Raw genomic sequence first — 15,778 nt, 5'->3', positions numbered from 1 at the left:
TCATTATTGGCTGTGCTGTTTAATTCACAAAATAATAATTGTTACTTTTATTTTACTGAACTACCAATCCTGTACTTGGCTGAATTTGGCCTGAGAGACAAAAGATTTAGTTACAGTAGCCTTATCAAATTTGTTTGTTATAGCTACAAAACATGCAACATGTTACAAACTAGACAACTAAATAATTAATGCAGTAACCAATTAAACTTATACTAGTCTAGTTTATAGTCTACTTTAATGAAGATATTATTATCTTTGTGGTACTGACATGTGGGAGTGATCTTGTGGAGGTCTTCATTGGATATGAATTGATAAGTGTACCACATGTAATAACCATTTCTCTCCCCAATAGTGACCCTCTTATGACCATTATCAACATACTTCCCATTCCCTAAATGATGTTCACTGTTACTGATCTGGTTCAACAACTTCACCTCACAATGTCCCTTCAGTGGCCACCTTAACTGATCATCATATGGACCCTTCATGAGGAGCAGGCCAACTAACAGGTGAGTACCTCTACCATCACCCCAACCACCAGCAGCTTTAATTTGCAGTGTCATTCTGTATCCCTTGTGATGAGTGTAGAATGAGTCACTGTGCCAGATAACATCACTCTCCTTCTTCTTGGTATACTCTGACATCTTCACAATGACTGGAACAGCTTGATCACCTGATGATAACCTTGATGATGAAGTGCTGATAATGCTAGGCCAGTCACTGAATAGTAGTTTTGTATTATATTCCAGTTCAGTGATCCTCTTCTGAGCAGCAGTTTCAATCTCAGTGATCTTTGTTTGGAATTTGGTCTCCAGTTTAGCTAGTGCTTCATCAGTATTGGCAGCTAATGTGGTGTGCTCCTTTTCAGCTTTTGTAAGATTTTGACAAGTTGTAGCTAGTTGTTGTTTTGTAGTGTTCAGTTCTCTTTCTGTGTTAGTGCATTTCTGAACAAGTTCAGTTTTTGTCTTTTTTACCTCTTGCTGACTAGCGATGAGTCTTTGAGTAAGATCATCTACTGTTTTTTTTGCTTCTTGCTTAGTTACTGCAAGCTGTTGAATAAGATCATCCTTCCACTTTCTACTCTCTTCTTGTGTGTTCATCAAATTTGTGTTCATATCAGCTAATTTTTTCGATTCAGCATCAAAATTCTTTCTCATTTTCCCCTCAAGCTTATCAGTAGTTCTCTTGCTTTCTTCTTGGGAAACTTTGAGCTCATCTTTAGTAGCTACTAATTCTTGTTTGGTTGTTGTAAGATCATTCTCTGTTTGTTGAAGCTTTAAGGAAAGGTCATCTTTAGTGACTGCTAGTTGTTGTTTTGTAGTGTTAAGATCTCTCTTTGTGTTTGTAAGTTTCTGAGCAAGTTCATCTTTTGTCTTTTCAAGCCGTTGAATAAGATCATCCTTCCACTTTCTGTCCTCTTCTTGGATGTTCATCAAATTTGTATTCATATCAGCTAATGTTTTTGATTGATCAGCAAAAGACTCTTCATCAATCTTGTCAATAGTTCTCTTGCTTTCTTCTTTGGAGACTTTGAGCTCATCTTTAGTAGCTACTAATTCTTGTTTGGTTGTTGTTAGATCATTCTCTGTTTGTTGAAGCTTTAGAGTAAGGTTATTTTTAGTGACTGCTAGTTGTTCTTTAGACTCTTTTTCCACCTGCTCAACTTTCACAGTAAGATCATCTTTATATTTCTCTAGTTGACGTGTTGTTAGTTCTTGTTTAGTTGCAAGATCTCTTCCTGTTTGCTGCAATCGCTGTATGAGTCTATCAATTGTCTTTACAGTATCAATTTGAGTACTGATCAGTTGTTGTTTAGTAGTAGACAAGTCTTTACCTATCTGAGTAGTCTTTGCTGTTAGTTCCTCTCTACTGTTCACTGCCTCAACTTGACTACTAGCTAAATTGTGCTGAGCCTTAGTGAGCTGATGTATGGCAAAGGACAAGTGTTCTTCCATCTTCTCCTTGTTGTGTTTCTTCTTATCCTTACGAGCCATCCTCTCCTCACAACCCACCACGTGATACTCACATTGGATTAGCTCCAGTGGACACATCTTCTTGTGTTCTTCTACATCATCTCTTGGGACACTGCCAACCTCACACTTGTTGGGACAGGCTATGGGGAACTTGGGACACTGTTCCTTGTGTTCACCCTCAATAAACTGTTGTTCTCCTGTAATGTGACAATGCTGACATTCCACCTTAAGACGTGGACACTCCATCTTGATGTGGGTGTGTATATATTGTCGTTGCAAGGTTGTTTCACAATCATTGGGGCAGGTGACTTCTTCAAGTGGACACATCTTCCTGTGTTCATCAATATCTTCACGAGGTATATTATCAATTTCACATTTGTTGGGACAGGCTATGGGGAATTTGGGACACTGATCCTTGTGTTCACCCTCAATAAACTGATGTTCTCCTGTAATGTGGCAATACTGACAGTCAACCATACAACATACACACTCATCCTCAACATGACTGGACAGATATTGTCGTTGTACACACATTCCACAACCATTAGTACATATCACCTCCTCAAATTGACAACCATCACTTTTCGTAACATGACTGACAATGTTATTCACTTCACCCTGCCAATCACAACCTTTCTCTTTGTTAGTACAGAACACATGAAGACTCCTGACTGTTCGGTCAGCTTGTTTGTTGGGCATGGTAGCAAATTCTTCATTTCGGCAAATGGGACAAGCATCAGATATGGTAGTAGCTTTCTTTGCACCATCAAGACAAGACTTGCAGAATGTGTGACCACAACATCCACTAAGATAAGGATCTCTGCTGGGATAGTGACAGATATTACACATCAACCAATCTCCTGGTGTCGCCACGAAGTGATATTCGTACCCCCTCCCCCCCATTATTGGGTGTGGCTATCGCCATCAACCTCTAGCTATAATAATGTTGTTAATCATTACAACAAATCCAGGTATGTATATGTAATAGGACGGATGGCTGTGGTATTTAGTGCAAGCATTGTAAACAGGAAGGAAATAGTGCTCGGCTTCGCCTCGCACTATTTCCTTCCTGTTTACAATGCGAGAACTATTAATCCCGAATACCACAGCCATCCGTCCTATTGCAAATTAATCCGACAACCATAGCAACTGTTACTAGACAACAGAAATTCAAAAAGTAACCATTGCAAAAGACCAATCACACTTAGTAACCGTTGCCTAGCAACCGTTGCTATGGTCTCAAAATGACTTTTACCATAGCAACGGTTACCTAGCAACTGTTGCTAAGCAACCATATTGTGTCATACCTTGGGGGAATCTATCACTATGGTAACAATAGTTGTCAAGTTGGACATTTACTTCTAATATAAACACACCACACTATTTTAGCCAATCAAATTAGTATTATAGATTTTTGTCATGGGACCTTGACAAACAAGTGTAATACTAATTCTATTGGCTAATCGCTTGACGTATTTCAAAATAATACGTCAAGCTGCTATTGAGAGTATTATACAGTAACACATTCAGTTGTTGGATTAGTCTTTTAATACCATACCTGTTTCACTGCCCATACAAAAGTCTCAATAGTAGCAGTGAAATTTATCCCGTATTTCACTGGTAGCAGTGAAAAAGTTGTAATTGCAATTTCATTGGCTAGAATTTATGTTAACAATTAGTGTTGACACATGTTTAGTACATAGTGACAAATTGCGTACATAGCAACGCTAATGCACGGCATGCGTATATGTAGCGAGTATGGTATTAACTGGGAATAGCATGGGTAGCAGTGAAATTTGGGATAAATACCACTCTTGTTGTATTGGAAATGGTAAATTTCACTCGGCTTCGCCTCGTGAAATTTATCCCCATTTCCAATACAACACTCGTGATATTTATCCCAAATTTCACTGCTACCCATGCTATTACTAGTACGTAGTACACCATAATGTGTGCAATATTTTGATCTATGTACCTATGCAGGATATAACTATCTATGTGTGTTGACTTTTATATAGCTAGTTGAAAGCCTAAAGGGATGAGTATCATCACTGTGTTCCATAGCTTCTTTTTTTTTCTGTAGCACAGTATACAGCATCTGAGAAATACAGTGTATATAGTTGCTTTAAACACAATTCTGGCAATGTGTAAAGTTAATTTTAAAAGTAAAATGGAGCTACCTTAGTATAACAATTCATATATACCACTAAAAAGTCATTGCAATGTATAAATCAGCAGCATAATACAGGTTGCAGTCTTACGTATCATTGTAGAGACACCCGCCTTGTGTTGGTGGTACCAAAATTTTTATCCATAGTATATGTTGAGAACCAAGTGCTGGCTCAGTATTACACTTAGCTACTATGTGTACATATGAAACCTGCAGTATCCAGTTAGTTGACTGCTGCATTTTCACTAGTCATGAAAGTGGTGAAAATCTAAATACCCATTTTATATACATTTTTTGTAAATGTTAAAACAATTTACTGCAATGTGACACTAACAGGAAATTGTACAGAAAATGCTCAAAGACATTTCCTGCATGCTAACACAAATAGGAAATTCTAAAGGAAATCATCAGAAAAATTTCCTACATGCTGACGACACAAGCAGGAAATTCTACTTTTCATGCAGTGAAGTCCTAATCTAAAAATATATGCTGTACTATTTCATTCTAATACTAACATAGTAAGACTGTTATAGACCTTATTATTCTGAGCTTTTTTCACAGTGGGATTTAACTGCAGTAGCACAGCAATCATAATATTAGCGGTGCTGTTTGACTCTCAAATGGCTTCAAAATAATAATTATTTTATTTTACTGAACTACCAATCCTGTACAGTGTACTTTGCTGAATTTGGCCTGAGACAAAAGATTTAGTTGCAGTATACATATATATATATACAGACAAATTAAATGTACAGAAGATGCTATTTTACTCCAAAGCGGTATTAATTCCTTTATGGAATGGGCCTCGATATGGAAAATGAAACTCAATGTAGATAAATGTCACAGCATGAGTGTAACCCTAAGTAAGCTTCAAGAACCTATTACATGGATAACTCTCCCATGTCCCAAGTTGACAGTTGCAAGTACTTAGGTGTCATCATCCAATCAGACCTAAAATGGAACATGCTTGTCAACTACATAACAGCTAAAGCCAACAAAACCTTGGGATTTCTCAAACGTAATATCTCATGTGCCTCAATCCATGCTAAGAAATTAGCATACACAGTATTTATTTGTTCCCAACTCGAATATGCTGCAACAGTGTGGGCACCCTGGCAGTCTACCTTAATATCCCAGTTAGAGCAGATACAATGAAGAGCAGCCCGGTTTGTGACCAATACATACACACGTGACCCTACTGTTAGCGTAACTAACCTTATGGACCAGCTGGACTAGGAATCACTTGAAAGCAGATGATCAAAATTAAGATTATCCATGATGTACAAAATTATCCACAATGAAATTGATATCCCATTTGATTTGTATACTAACTTTGCAACATATTCCAGTACAAGAAATTACCAACCTTTTAACCTCCTATCATTGCAAGCATTAAAGACCTCATATCAGTCCTCAATTTTTCCATTCACTTTGGAATGATTTACCTAACCTAACTAAAGACTCTAATTCACTTGAAGTATTTTAAATCTATAATTAAATTATAATTTACTTACTGTATTAAATTTTTTTTGTGATTCGTCTGTACATTTTTCTTCATTTCTGAAGTTGTACAGTATAGGTAAATAAATAAAATAATAATATATAGCCTAATCAAAGTTGTTTGTTATAGCTACAAAAATGCAACAAAAGCTATGAACTAGGCAGCTAAATAATTAATACAGTAACCATGCAATTAAATGTATAGTAGTTTATAGTCTACTTTAATGAAGATATTATCATCTTTGAGGTACTGACATGTGGGAGTAATCTTATGGAGGCCTTCATTGGATATGAATTGATAACTGACCCACACATACCAATTAAGACTTCTCTCCCAACTAGTGGTGACCCTCTTATGACCATAATCCTGATACTTTCCATTCTCTAAACGATGTTCACTGTTACTGACCTGGTTCAACAACTTCACCTCACAATGTCCTTTCAGTGGCCACCTTAACTGATCATCATATGGACCCTTCATGAGGAGCAGGCCAATTGACAGGTGAGTACCACTACCATCACAGTTACCAGCAGCCATAATTTTCAGTGTCATTCTGTATCCCTTGTGATGAGTATAGAATGAGTCACTGAACCAGTAAACGTCAGCACTCTTCTTCTTGGTATACTCTGACATCTTCACAATCACTGGAACAACTTGATCACCTGATGATAATGTTGTTGCTTGTGAAACAATATCTACTCTCCAAGTAATCACTAATAACCTGTCTATTTGTTGTGTCTTCTCTTCCAATTTAGTTTCCAATTCAGTGATCCTCTTCTGAGCAGTAGTTTCAATCTCAGTGATCTTTGTTTGGAATTTGTTCTCCAGTTTAGCTAGTGCCTCATCAGTATTGGCAGCTAATGTGGTGTGCTCCTTTTCAGCTTTTGTAAGATTTTGACAAGTTGTAGCTAGTTGTTGTTTTGTGGTGTTCAGTTCTCTTTCTGTGTTAGTGCATTTCTGAACAAGTTCAGTTTTTGTCTTTTTTGCCTCTTGCTGACTAGCGATGAGTCTTTGAGTAAGATCATCTACTGTTTTCTTTGCTTCTTGCTTAGTTACTGCAAGCTGTTGAATAAGATCGTCCTTCCACTTTCTACTCTCTTCTTGTGTGTTCATCAAATTTGTGTTCATATCAGCTATTTTATTTGATTCATCATCAAAATCCTTTCTCATATTCCCCTCAAGCTTATCAGTAGTTCTCTTGCTTTCTTCTTCGAAAACTTTGAGCTCATCTTTAGTAGTTCTGAGATTCTCTTTAGTAGCTGCTAATTCTTGTTTGGTTGTTGTTAGATCATTCTCTGTTTGTTGAAGCTTTAGAGTAAGGTTATTTTCAGTGACTGCTAGTTGTTCATTAGACTCTTTTTCCACCTGTTCAACTTTCACAGTAAGATCAACTTTATATTTTTCTAGCTGACGTGTTGTTAACTCTTGTTTAGTTGCAAGATCTCTTTCTGTTTGCTGTATTCGTTGTATTAGTCTATCAATTGTCTTCACAGTGTCAATTTGAGCACTGGTCAGTTGTCGTTTGGTAGTAGCCAGGTCTTTACCTATCTGAGTAGTCTTTGCTGTTAGTTTCTCTCTACTGTTCACTGCCTCAACTTGACTACTAGCTAAATTGTGCTGAGCCTTAGTGAGCTGATGAATGGTAATGGACAAGTGTTCTTCCATCTTTTCCTTGTTGTGTTTCTTCTGATCCTTACGAGCCATCCTCTCCTCACAACCCACCATGTGATACTCACACTGGACTAGCTCCAGTGGACACATCTTCTTGTGTTCTTCTACATCATCTCTTGGGACACTACCAACTTCACACTTGTTGGGACAGGCTATGGGAAACTTGGGACATTGTTCCTTATGGTTACCCTTAATAAACTGTTGTTCTCCTGTAATGTGACAATACCGACATTCCACCTTAAGACATGGACACTCCATTTTTATGTGGGTGTGTATATATTGTCGTTGCAAAGTTGTTCCACAATCATTGGGGCAGGTAACTTTTTCAAGTGGACACATCTTCTTGTGTTCATTGATATCTTCACGAGGTATATTATCAACTTCACATTTGTTGGGACAGTCTATAGGGAATTTGGGACACTGATCCTTGTGTTCACCCTCAATAAACTGATGTTCTCCTGTAATGTGACAATACTGACAGTCAACTAAACGGCATACACACTCATCCTCAACATGACTGGACAGATATTGTCGTTGCACACACATTCTGCAACCATTAGGACATATTACCTCCTCAAATTGGCAGCCATCACTGTTTGTAACATGACTAACAATGTTATTCACTTCACCCTGCCACTCACAACCTTTCTCTTTGTTAGTACAGAACACATGGAGACTCCTGACTGTTCGGTTAGCTTGCTTGTGAGGTATGGTAACAAATTCTTCATCTCGACAAATGGGACAAGCATCAGATATGGTAGTAGCTTTCCTTGCACCATCAAGACAAGATTTACAGAATGTGTGACCACAACATCCACTAAGGTAAGGATCTCTACTGGGATAGTGACAGATATTACACATCAACCAATCTGCTGGTGTCGCCACGAAGTGATATTCGTACCCGCCCCCAATCATAATTGGGTGTGGCTATCGACATCAACCTCTAATGAACGATTAAACATGCGTAACTGGTTGCTACATGATCTAAAATTAATTTGTTACCTTTCTCACTTCTGTTGGTAATAAAGGGGGAGTTACCGCGCGATCGATACTGCTAGGGTGCGAATAGACTATGTTGTGTCTCTTGGAAAGTTCTAACATCTAAAAAAGAGTATCGTTATACACCCCCCCGGCTATCGTTTTGTTCACCCATGTTGAGTCCATAAGCGCCTCAGGCGCTTTTATAAAAGTAATTAATCAGAGATTACAGTGCGCCTATGAAGATCGATATTACGAGACACACAGGCACAAGCTTGGACACAAGAGAGAAGATATACTCAACTCTCAGGATGTGAGGTATGTTACTTTTTTGTACGAAACGTGTACTGCACGGTACTTTACCCTGGGTGCATTATTTGAATGCTGTGACAGAAATTAAAGTCATAGTTTAACTTGCACAATATGCCTTGGCTTACAGGTGCTCAACATCCTCTCAAGCTAACTCAATTGCAAACAAGAGCTGATGTGTACAAATACTCCTTCCTCCCTCGAACAATTATTCAATGGAACTCCCTTCAAATTCCTAACATCGACACAATAGATCTTGAAACATTTAAGAACGCTGTAAGTAATATAATATGTGATTGTAATGTTCATTAGCATGCTGCCCCTAGTGGGCTTTGCTAATTAACAATAATAATAATAACAGGTGTGGTCAACTTAGGGGTTTGGGTAAAAGAAGTGTTGTAATGTCTATGAGTTTGGCACAATAGAGCAGGCAATGATTCTTAAGGTCATCAATGGCACGTACACACTTTAATGTTATCATGCTAGCTATATACATACGCCGCACTCTGGGTGATTCCAATTGACGTGCCACAAGATGAGTATTTGGAGATACAAAGTAGTTAGAGGATAAATTACCTGCAGTATTCTAACTTTTGCGTGTGTCTTTGTGGAGGGTGCTAAACCATAAATGGTAGTTGGAAGTCTTCCAATTGCCCTAAGCAGCCTCTGTGGTGTGTGAAGCCTTTTTCTCTTTGTCATTAAGTTGAGTAGTATCTGGTACAGTTCAAACCTCATGCACTCTTGTATTCGTACACTACTCAGCTTATATTATTGTGTAGTAGAAAGCAATATGATGAACAGCAGCCATTTGTGTTTCTAATTACAAGCATACATATGTATTTACAAATTAATGTGACTAAAAGCATGGAGTATGTATATCATAATTATAATCTATGCTAAAAGTTGCATTTGGAATTTATTGAATTGGTTATAAGTTCTTTAGTGATAGACAGGTTAGCTGAATGTTGTATTTTTGTTGTTGCAGTTTTGTTACAATAGAGTTTAAACACATGGGCTATAAATGCTGCATGCTTTGAGGATATCGTGAGTGGGTGTTACAGTTAAAGCAGTGCTACATGTGTGTATGGAAAATACAGCATAAGGGGACATGTCAAGAGATGAGGCAAAATCGAGCGCTGTATTTGCCTCGAGACACACTCAAGTGCTGTATTTTTTGTACATACAAGCATATGTGGTACTTTAAATTGTACTTGTACTTCCTGTTCTTGCTTGGAGCGTATGCCCTAATCGTTTCAATTTTTGGTGATCAGCAATGTAAACAGCGGTGTTCATGTGTGCATGTATACGTACGTACAGTATACCCTCTAATGTGCTGAGAACATTATTATTATTATTATAGGCTTTACAGCACAACATACAAGGGACTACGAACTAAGTCCACATAGAGTGCAGTATGTATGAAAGTAAATGTGTTGAGGGTCTGGCAGAAATTACTTTTGCCAGCCTTAATTAATTTCAGTAAATTAACAAACTAGTCTGAAGACAAGAAAATAATGATTTGATTAGTTACGTACTCAACTGAACGATACACTTTTTGTTCTTCATTCAGGTCGTCAAACATGAACCTCATGTTCCAAAAGAAAATTACTTTTAATGCTAAAATAAATACTGCAAGTGCTCAGATATTGTTTAGAATGTTGGTATTGAAATTAAGGTCACAAGATCCATGTTAGCCAGCTCATGTGATACATTTGTTACCTAACAATAACATCACGAAGGCTGTGGAGTTTGATTTGTGAAATTTTAATGTGCTTTGACATGAGTACTTCTATATGACATGTTGATCATTATTGTTACTTGTAAAAATAGTGATGTAAAAATAGTGAAATTCCTTCTCCCTAGTGGATCTATAAGGAGTATTATTCTCAGTGGTGTCACCATTGTACGGAACTGTCTTCACGTACATACTGCAAATTAGTTTATAGTATTCTGTTTTATTTCATCAAAATTAGGATTTTACCGTCGATTACTATTGACAGTTTCAAACACATTATCTGTTTTGTGTCTCGAGTGTTTGGTTGTACAGTATGGCTGTTTGGTTGTACAGTATGGCTGTTTGTAACAGCATGTGTTTGCATGCACTGGTAATGAAAAACGGCTTTGCCAGTTATGATGCAGTTACATTATTGTATGTGTACATATATTGTTCGCAGTATGATGTTAGCTGACCTTCACTCTGGTAAACTACACAGATTCATCGTGAAGTTGATGTGAGTGATAGGGTAAGTACAGGGTCATAGTACAGGTCATTATAATGGTGTGAATATAGTTAGTGAGTGGGCAATATTACACTCCATTCCCAGTTTAGTAACACTCAGTAAGTCTGACTATCGCCAAAACATTACAAAGGGCAACTTGCACAGTGAAATCTCTCACCCTAATTTTATGAATACCACACACTAGATCAATTAAAGCTCAAAAAATGTCAGGATGGTTAGCTCATCAACTTACAAAGTCTTATTAGGAAACAATGTCGATTATGCATGTGTTCAGGTTTCACTGTATCAGGAGCTCATGATCATAAGCGCCACAAGGCACATGTGATATTCACACATTATTATAAACATGCTGCCATGTGACCACCACTCTATTATACACTCTACTCCATAGCCTATACATGACCACTGGATGAAGTGACACAGCCGTGAGCAGTAATGATGCTAGCAGACAGATGGCTCCTCCTCCCAAGAGTACATTTATGAAATTGTATTTAGGTACACTTTACTGAGGGATGAAGTTTAGTTGCTTTAGTTACATCATTTCTTTATACAATTATTGTGAGATACATTATTATTTTGATGGTTAGACGATTGTTGTTCTTAATTCCTTTCTGGTCCGGCTTACACAGAAGATGTTACCTACACATGGACATAACTTATAGCATAGACCATAGGGTATGGAGTAAGCACTAAACTAAACTGAGTTACTTGCAAAGTGTTAAAGATGATTTTAAGTGTATGAAGGCTCTTGCTAATGGACACCATGTACTGTGTGTGGTACATGAAGCTGGGCTCAAACAAACTTTATAGGGAAAACAAAAAAGCTACAACTCAAAAGGACCAGTTGCAGTACAAAGAAAGCTGGGTTATCAGTAGATAACATGCATATCCTGTAAGCGGTATATTTTGTACAGACCTTGTGGTTATCATCAAGACACTTCCTGTGTAGACCTAGAGAAATATTTAATGGGAAGTGTAAACATTATTATATAACATGAAGTGTGAGCTGCTTCATTTGTAACTTCTGCATAATTATAGACTTGATCACAGTAACCTGTTCATAAATTAGGTTGACTCGTTGAGGTCCAGTAGTTATAGTCTGTGTATGTGTCATATGGTAGTGTCTGCTATTGACACCCAGCAACTTGATGTAGTAAACTAAATCTGTAAACATATTGGAATATAATTAGGGGATTGGTCGTGTAATGTACCCTCTAGTACTTTAGAACCAGTCCCTTGACTTATCACATGCAATAATAACTTTTAATAGTAACAAATAAAACTGATAACACAACCACATGACAACTAACTAATAGATACTGTCAGGAGCTTATGAGCCGCCGAAGGCGGCGAAGGAGCATGAAACTTACGTAGCCTGCTGGGTGCCATCAAAATCCAAATTCATTTGCGATTAGTTTCCATATAAGGAAAGTAAAATCTCATTAATCGATGCTGTATACTAATTGTGCGCAACACTCGTAGCAATTTATTCAAAAACATGACGTAATTTGGATTGTGATGGAACCGAGTTTCATGCTCCTTCGCCGCCTTCGGTGGCTAATAAGCTCCTGATACTGTATATACAAGTGGCAACCATTAATGATGTCATACAAAACCTAATAACTACAACATGATGAAGTAATAAAAGTCTTGAGTTCAGTACAGGTCACAGGTTACACAAGACCTAATGTGGACACAACTACTGTACACTATCATATCACATAAATATCGCACACACACATAAAGCAAAGTCTTTGACTACTGTGCTAGCACAGTCATCCCTACCTGGTGACTCAGAGCAGGGACATCTGTGGAAGTTTTCAGTATGTAATTATTACAAACGAAAGACGTCATCACTGGTTCCAAGTAGATGGTATTATGGTTGTAAGTACAAAATCCATCTGCAATGATGAAATAAATAATATTATGTATCTAGATATCTACAATGCTTAGCTTCCAATAGGCACATTTTATTATCGGGATCTGGTGGTGAATAATCCCTGTGTGGAAACTATATTGGGAGTTGCGTTTTCAGGGGTATGATTGTATTGGTAGGGGCCTGTAAAGGGACAATCTAAAACTATACACTATCAACTGTACACTATCAAGAGACTGAATGTTCAGTGCCCTTTACACGGAGGTCCTTTTAGAGAGGTTCCACTGTAGTTGCTTATACTTCATAACACCTCACTTAGAAGCCATGTGTTTAATAAGACTACTTTGATATAGTGGCCACCTCCAAACATAGCTACCGTATGCAAGGAAATTTTGATGTAAGAAAAATTTGACGAATTCACACTTCAGCAGATTTGACGAATAAAATGTTGACGAAAATCAAGAAATTGTAGACAAAACCTGTACTTTTAAAGGTGCTTATAACATAGGCGGCGGAAAGGGGGGGGCTAGGGGGCTAAAGCCCCCCCTCAGAATGATATCACAACGAAATTATCTTTCTTGGAGTGGGGCTGAAACCCATGATAAAGATCGAGATACTCTAATAGAGCAGTCACTCTAATAAAGTAGTCAGTGTGTAGCGAGCTATGTAAGGATTTTTATGTAGTTTATCAGCTAGAAATGGTAGCTGGTGAGGTGGAAAGCTCTTGCCTTTTTTTTTTTTTGGGTCTCACCTTACCAAACTATAGAAATAAGTCTGGGTTAGCCCAGCCCCCTTCATATCAACTACTTCCTCCGCCGCTGGCTTATAAACATATGAATTTGTCGATTCATCAAATTTTTCTGACATCAAAATTTCCTTGCATACGTTAATGTGTATGGGACATACTGCTCCATTGTTGAGGCCATAATATAACCCTAGCCACATGTGACCTTTTTTTTTTTGGTCTCATCTTACCAAACTATAAAAATAAGTCTGGGTTAGCCCAGCCCCCCCCTCATATCAACTACTAGTGAGGTTCATTCAATGCATGCCAACTGTATTTAATTAAGGTAACACCCAGCACATTTTTAGCCAGCATTTCTTTAATACTTCTTTCAAAAGTAATAATTGTTTATGGTGCTACAGTACCATATATAGCATTACAACATACAGATAGTTTACATAAGTTAGTGCAAAAACATTAGGGAATGGAATTATTATAATCAGCTCCTAGCATATTTTAATCTTGGAGGATAGTAGACAATAAGTGACCCGCTGAGCAAAAAAATGACTTGTCTGCATTTTCTTGAATTTCTGACTTTATTAGTTGGAAAACCAATGGGCTGTTAGTTTCAGCATTATCCGGTAAGTAATTTCGGAGGCAAAACAATTGACTTGTACAGAAATTTACAGGCACTTTGTTTAATCGATCACAAGTCTTGAGTACAATAGGCTACAGAGTTGGGACTTGTGTCATTCTATTCACCATGAACTGGCATTCATCAAGGTACAGTTGTATACATCAATGCAAGAAGCAATGAAAGAAGCAAGAAGCAAGAAGCTTAGAAACAGCAATGATAAAATTATGTTATACTGCAACGTAATCAAATGCACATAACTCATGCTTGTTTCATGGGAGAAAAAAACAACAAATTATTTTTATTCTCAGTGACTGCTACTCATCATATTGCTTTCTATTACACAATAATATAAGTTGAGTAGTGTACGAATGCGAGTGTGTATGAGGTTTGAACTGTACCAGATACTACCCAACTCAATGACAAAGAAAAAAAAGTGCTGTGGCCACACACACCACAGAGACTGCTTAGGGAAATTGGAAGACTTCCAACAACTATTTACCTCCTTAAAAGACTAGCGCAAATGTTAGAATGCTGCAGGTAATTTATCCTGACTATTTTGTATTAGGGTTAAGACAATAACTTTTGGATGCTGCTTTACCCCACCAAAGCTTCATTACCATGGATACTAACAAGTTAAACCAGTTGCACAAGTATAGTCACTCCTTGTGGGAGCTGCCATTTACATATTTTTTGGTTAGTTATACAGTGAAACCCCTGTGTATTAATACCGAACAAAAGTGTCCAGATTATCGAGGTGTCCTGATTTTCCAGGTCAGATTGCATGCAAACGGACATTTTGAGACCATTACCATGCATCCAGGTTATACAGGTGTACTCATTTTCAAGTGTCCTGATTAACAGGTTCCACTGTATGTTTAAACAATGGTTGTACTGGAGCTATAATGAAGTGTAGGAGTTTGTACTACAGTGTACAGTACCCCTAATAACCATCAGCTGTGTGCATTAATTGTTGACATGACATTTGTAACAAAGCTTTGGTAACATTTTCAAGAGTTTTGGAGGATGTATCTGTACATTCGTTCCAACCCTACATTGTATCTCCAAAAACTCATCTTGCAGCACATCAATTGGAATCACCAATGTGCGACATATGTACATAGCATGATAAAATTAAAGTGATGACCTTAAGAATCATTGCCTGCTCTATTATGCCAAACTCAGACATTACAACACTTCCCTTAGCCAAGCCTCTAAGTTGATCACACCTGTATAGGCCAAGGCAGATTGTGCAAGTTAAACCATGACTACAAAGGGTCTGTCACAGTATAGACTATATTTAAATAATGCCCCCAGGGTAAATTACCGTTTCGTACAAAAAAGTAACGTACCTCACATCCTGAAAGTTGAATATATCTTCTCTTTTGTGTCCAAGCTTGTGGTTGTGTGTCTCGTATTATCGATCTTTATAGGCGCACATTAATATCCGATTAATTATTTTTATAAAAGCACCTGAGGCGCTTATGGACTCAACATGGGTGAACAAAACGATAGCCACCCCCCTGTACAACGAGAAGCATATCGCGAAAATAAGATTTTATCACGTGCAATCAGTTACTCTAAATCGTTCGTGCGGGTCTTCATCGAGGTCTTCATGATCAAAAGTGTGAACCAGAGGAACGTGAACAGTCACAAAACCTCACTCAGAACCTGACCGGTGAGTTCAGCGCTTCACACAATT

At 37.7% G+C, this 15,778-nt stretch overlaps 3 protein-coding genes and 2 long non-coding RNA genes across 5 annotated transcripts; 1 reads left to right on the top strand and 4 right to left on the bottom strand.

The window, feature by feature from the left end:
- Window positions 1–165: 165 nt before the first annotated feature.
- LOC136266228 (TNF receptor-associated factor 3-like) lies at window positions 166–1,475 on the bottom strand. The gene is made up of 2 exons (XM_066061240.1): window positions 1,374–1,475; window positions 166–1,340 (listed from the first exon to the last, which is right to left on the bottom strand). Exons 1-2 carry the CDS (start codon window positions 1,446–1,448, stop codon window positions 213–215), a joined length of 1,203 nt encoding a protein of 400 aa, XP_065917312.1. The 5' UTR covers window positions 1,449–1,475; the 3' UTR covers window positions 166–212.
- Window positions 1,476–1,573: 98 nt separating this feature from the next.
- LOC136267588 (TNF receptor-associated factor 4-like) lies at window positions 1,574–2,876 on the bottom strand. The gene is made up of 2 exons (XM_066062748.1): window positions 1,656–2,876; window positions 1,574–1,585 (listed from the first exon to the last, which is right to left on the bottom strand). The coding sequence occupies exons 1-2, from the start codon at window positions 2,874–2,876 to the stop codon at window positions 1,574–1,576; spliced, it is 1,233 nt and encodes a 410-aa protein (XP_065918820.1).
- A 2,860-nt stretch (window positions 2,877–5,736) lies between these two features.
- On the bottom strand, window positions 5,737–8,487 carry LOC136266227 (TNF receptor-associated factor 3-like). The gene is made up of 2 exons (XM_066061239.1): window positions 8,318–8,487; window positions 5,737–8,258 (listed from the first exon to the last, which is right to left on the bottom strand). Exon 2 carries the CDS (start codon window positions 8,228–8,230, stop codon window positions 5,837–5,839), a length of 2,394 nt encoding a protein of 797 aa, XP_065917311.1. The 5' UTR covers window positions 8,231–8,258; window positions 8,318–8,487; the 3' UTR covers window positions 5,737–5,836.
- Window positions 8,479–11,428, top strand: LOC136266230 (uncharacterized). Its single transcript, XR_010705970.1, has 3 exons — window positions 8,479–8,611; window positions 10,777–10,845; window positions 11,234–11,428. It is a non-coding gene; the product is annotated as an uncharacterized lncRNA (long non-coding RNA).
- A 1,005-nt stretch (window positions 11,429–12,433) lies between these two features.
- LOC136266231 (uncharacterized) lies at window positions 12,434–15,528 on the bottom strand. Its single transcript, XR_010705971.1, has 2 exons — window positions 15,429–15,528; window positions 12,434–12,743 (listed from the first exon to the last, which is right to left on the bottom strand). It is a non-coding gene; the product is annotated as an uncharacterized lncRNA (long non-coding RNA).
- Window positions 15,529–15,778: the final 250 nt, after the last annotated feature.

Source organism: Dysidea avara, chromosome 9 (assembly GCF_963678975.1).
Source record: "Dysidea avara chromosome 9, odDysAvar1.4, whole genome shotgun sequence".
NCBI lineage: Eukaryota > Metazoa > Porifera > Demospongiae > Dictyoceratida > Dysideidae > Dysidea > Dysidea avara.
The sequence above is the reverse complement of the archived record's forward strand: the minus strand, read 5'-3'. Positions and strand labels throughout refer to the sequence as shown.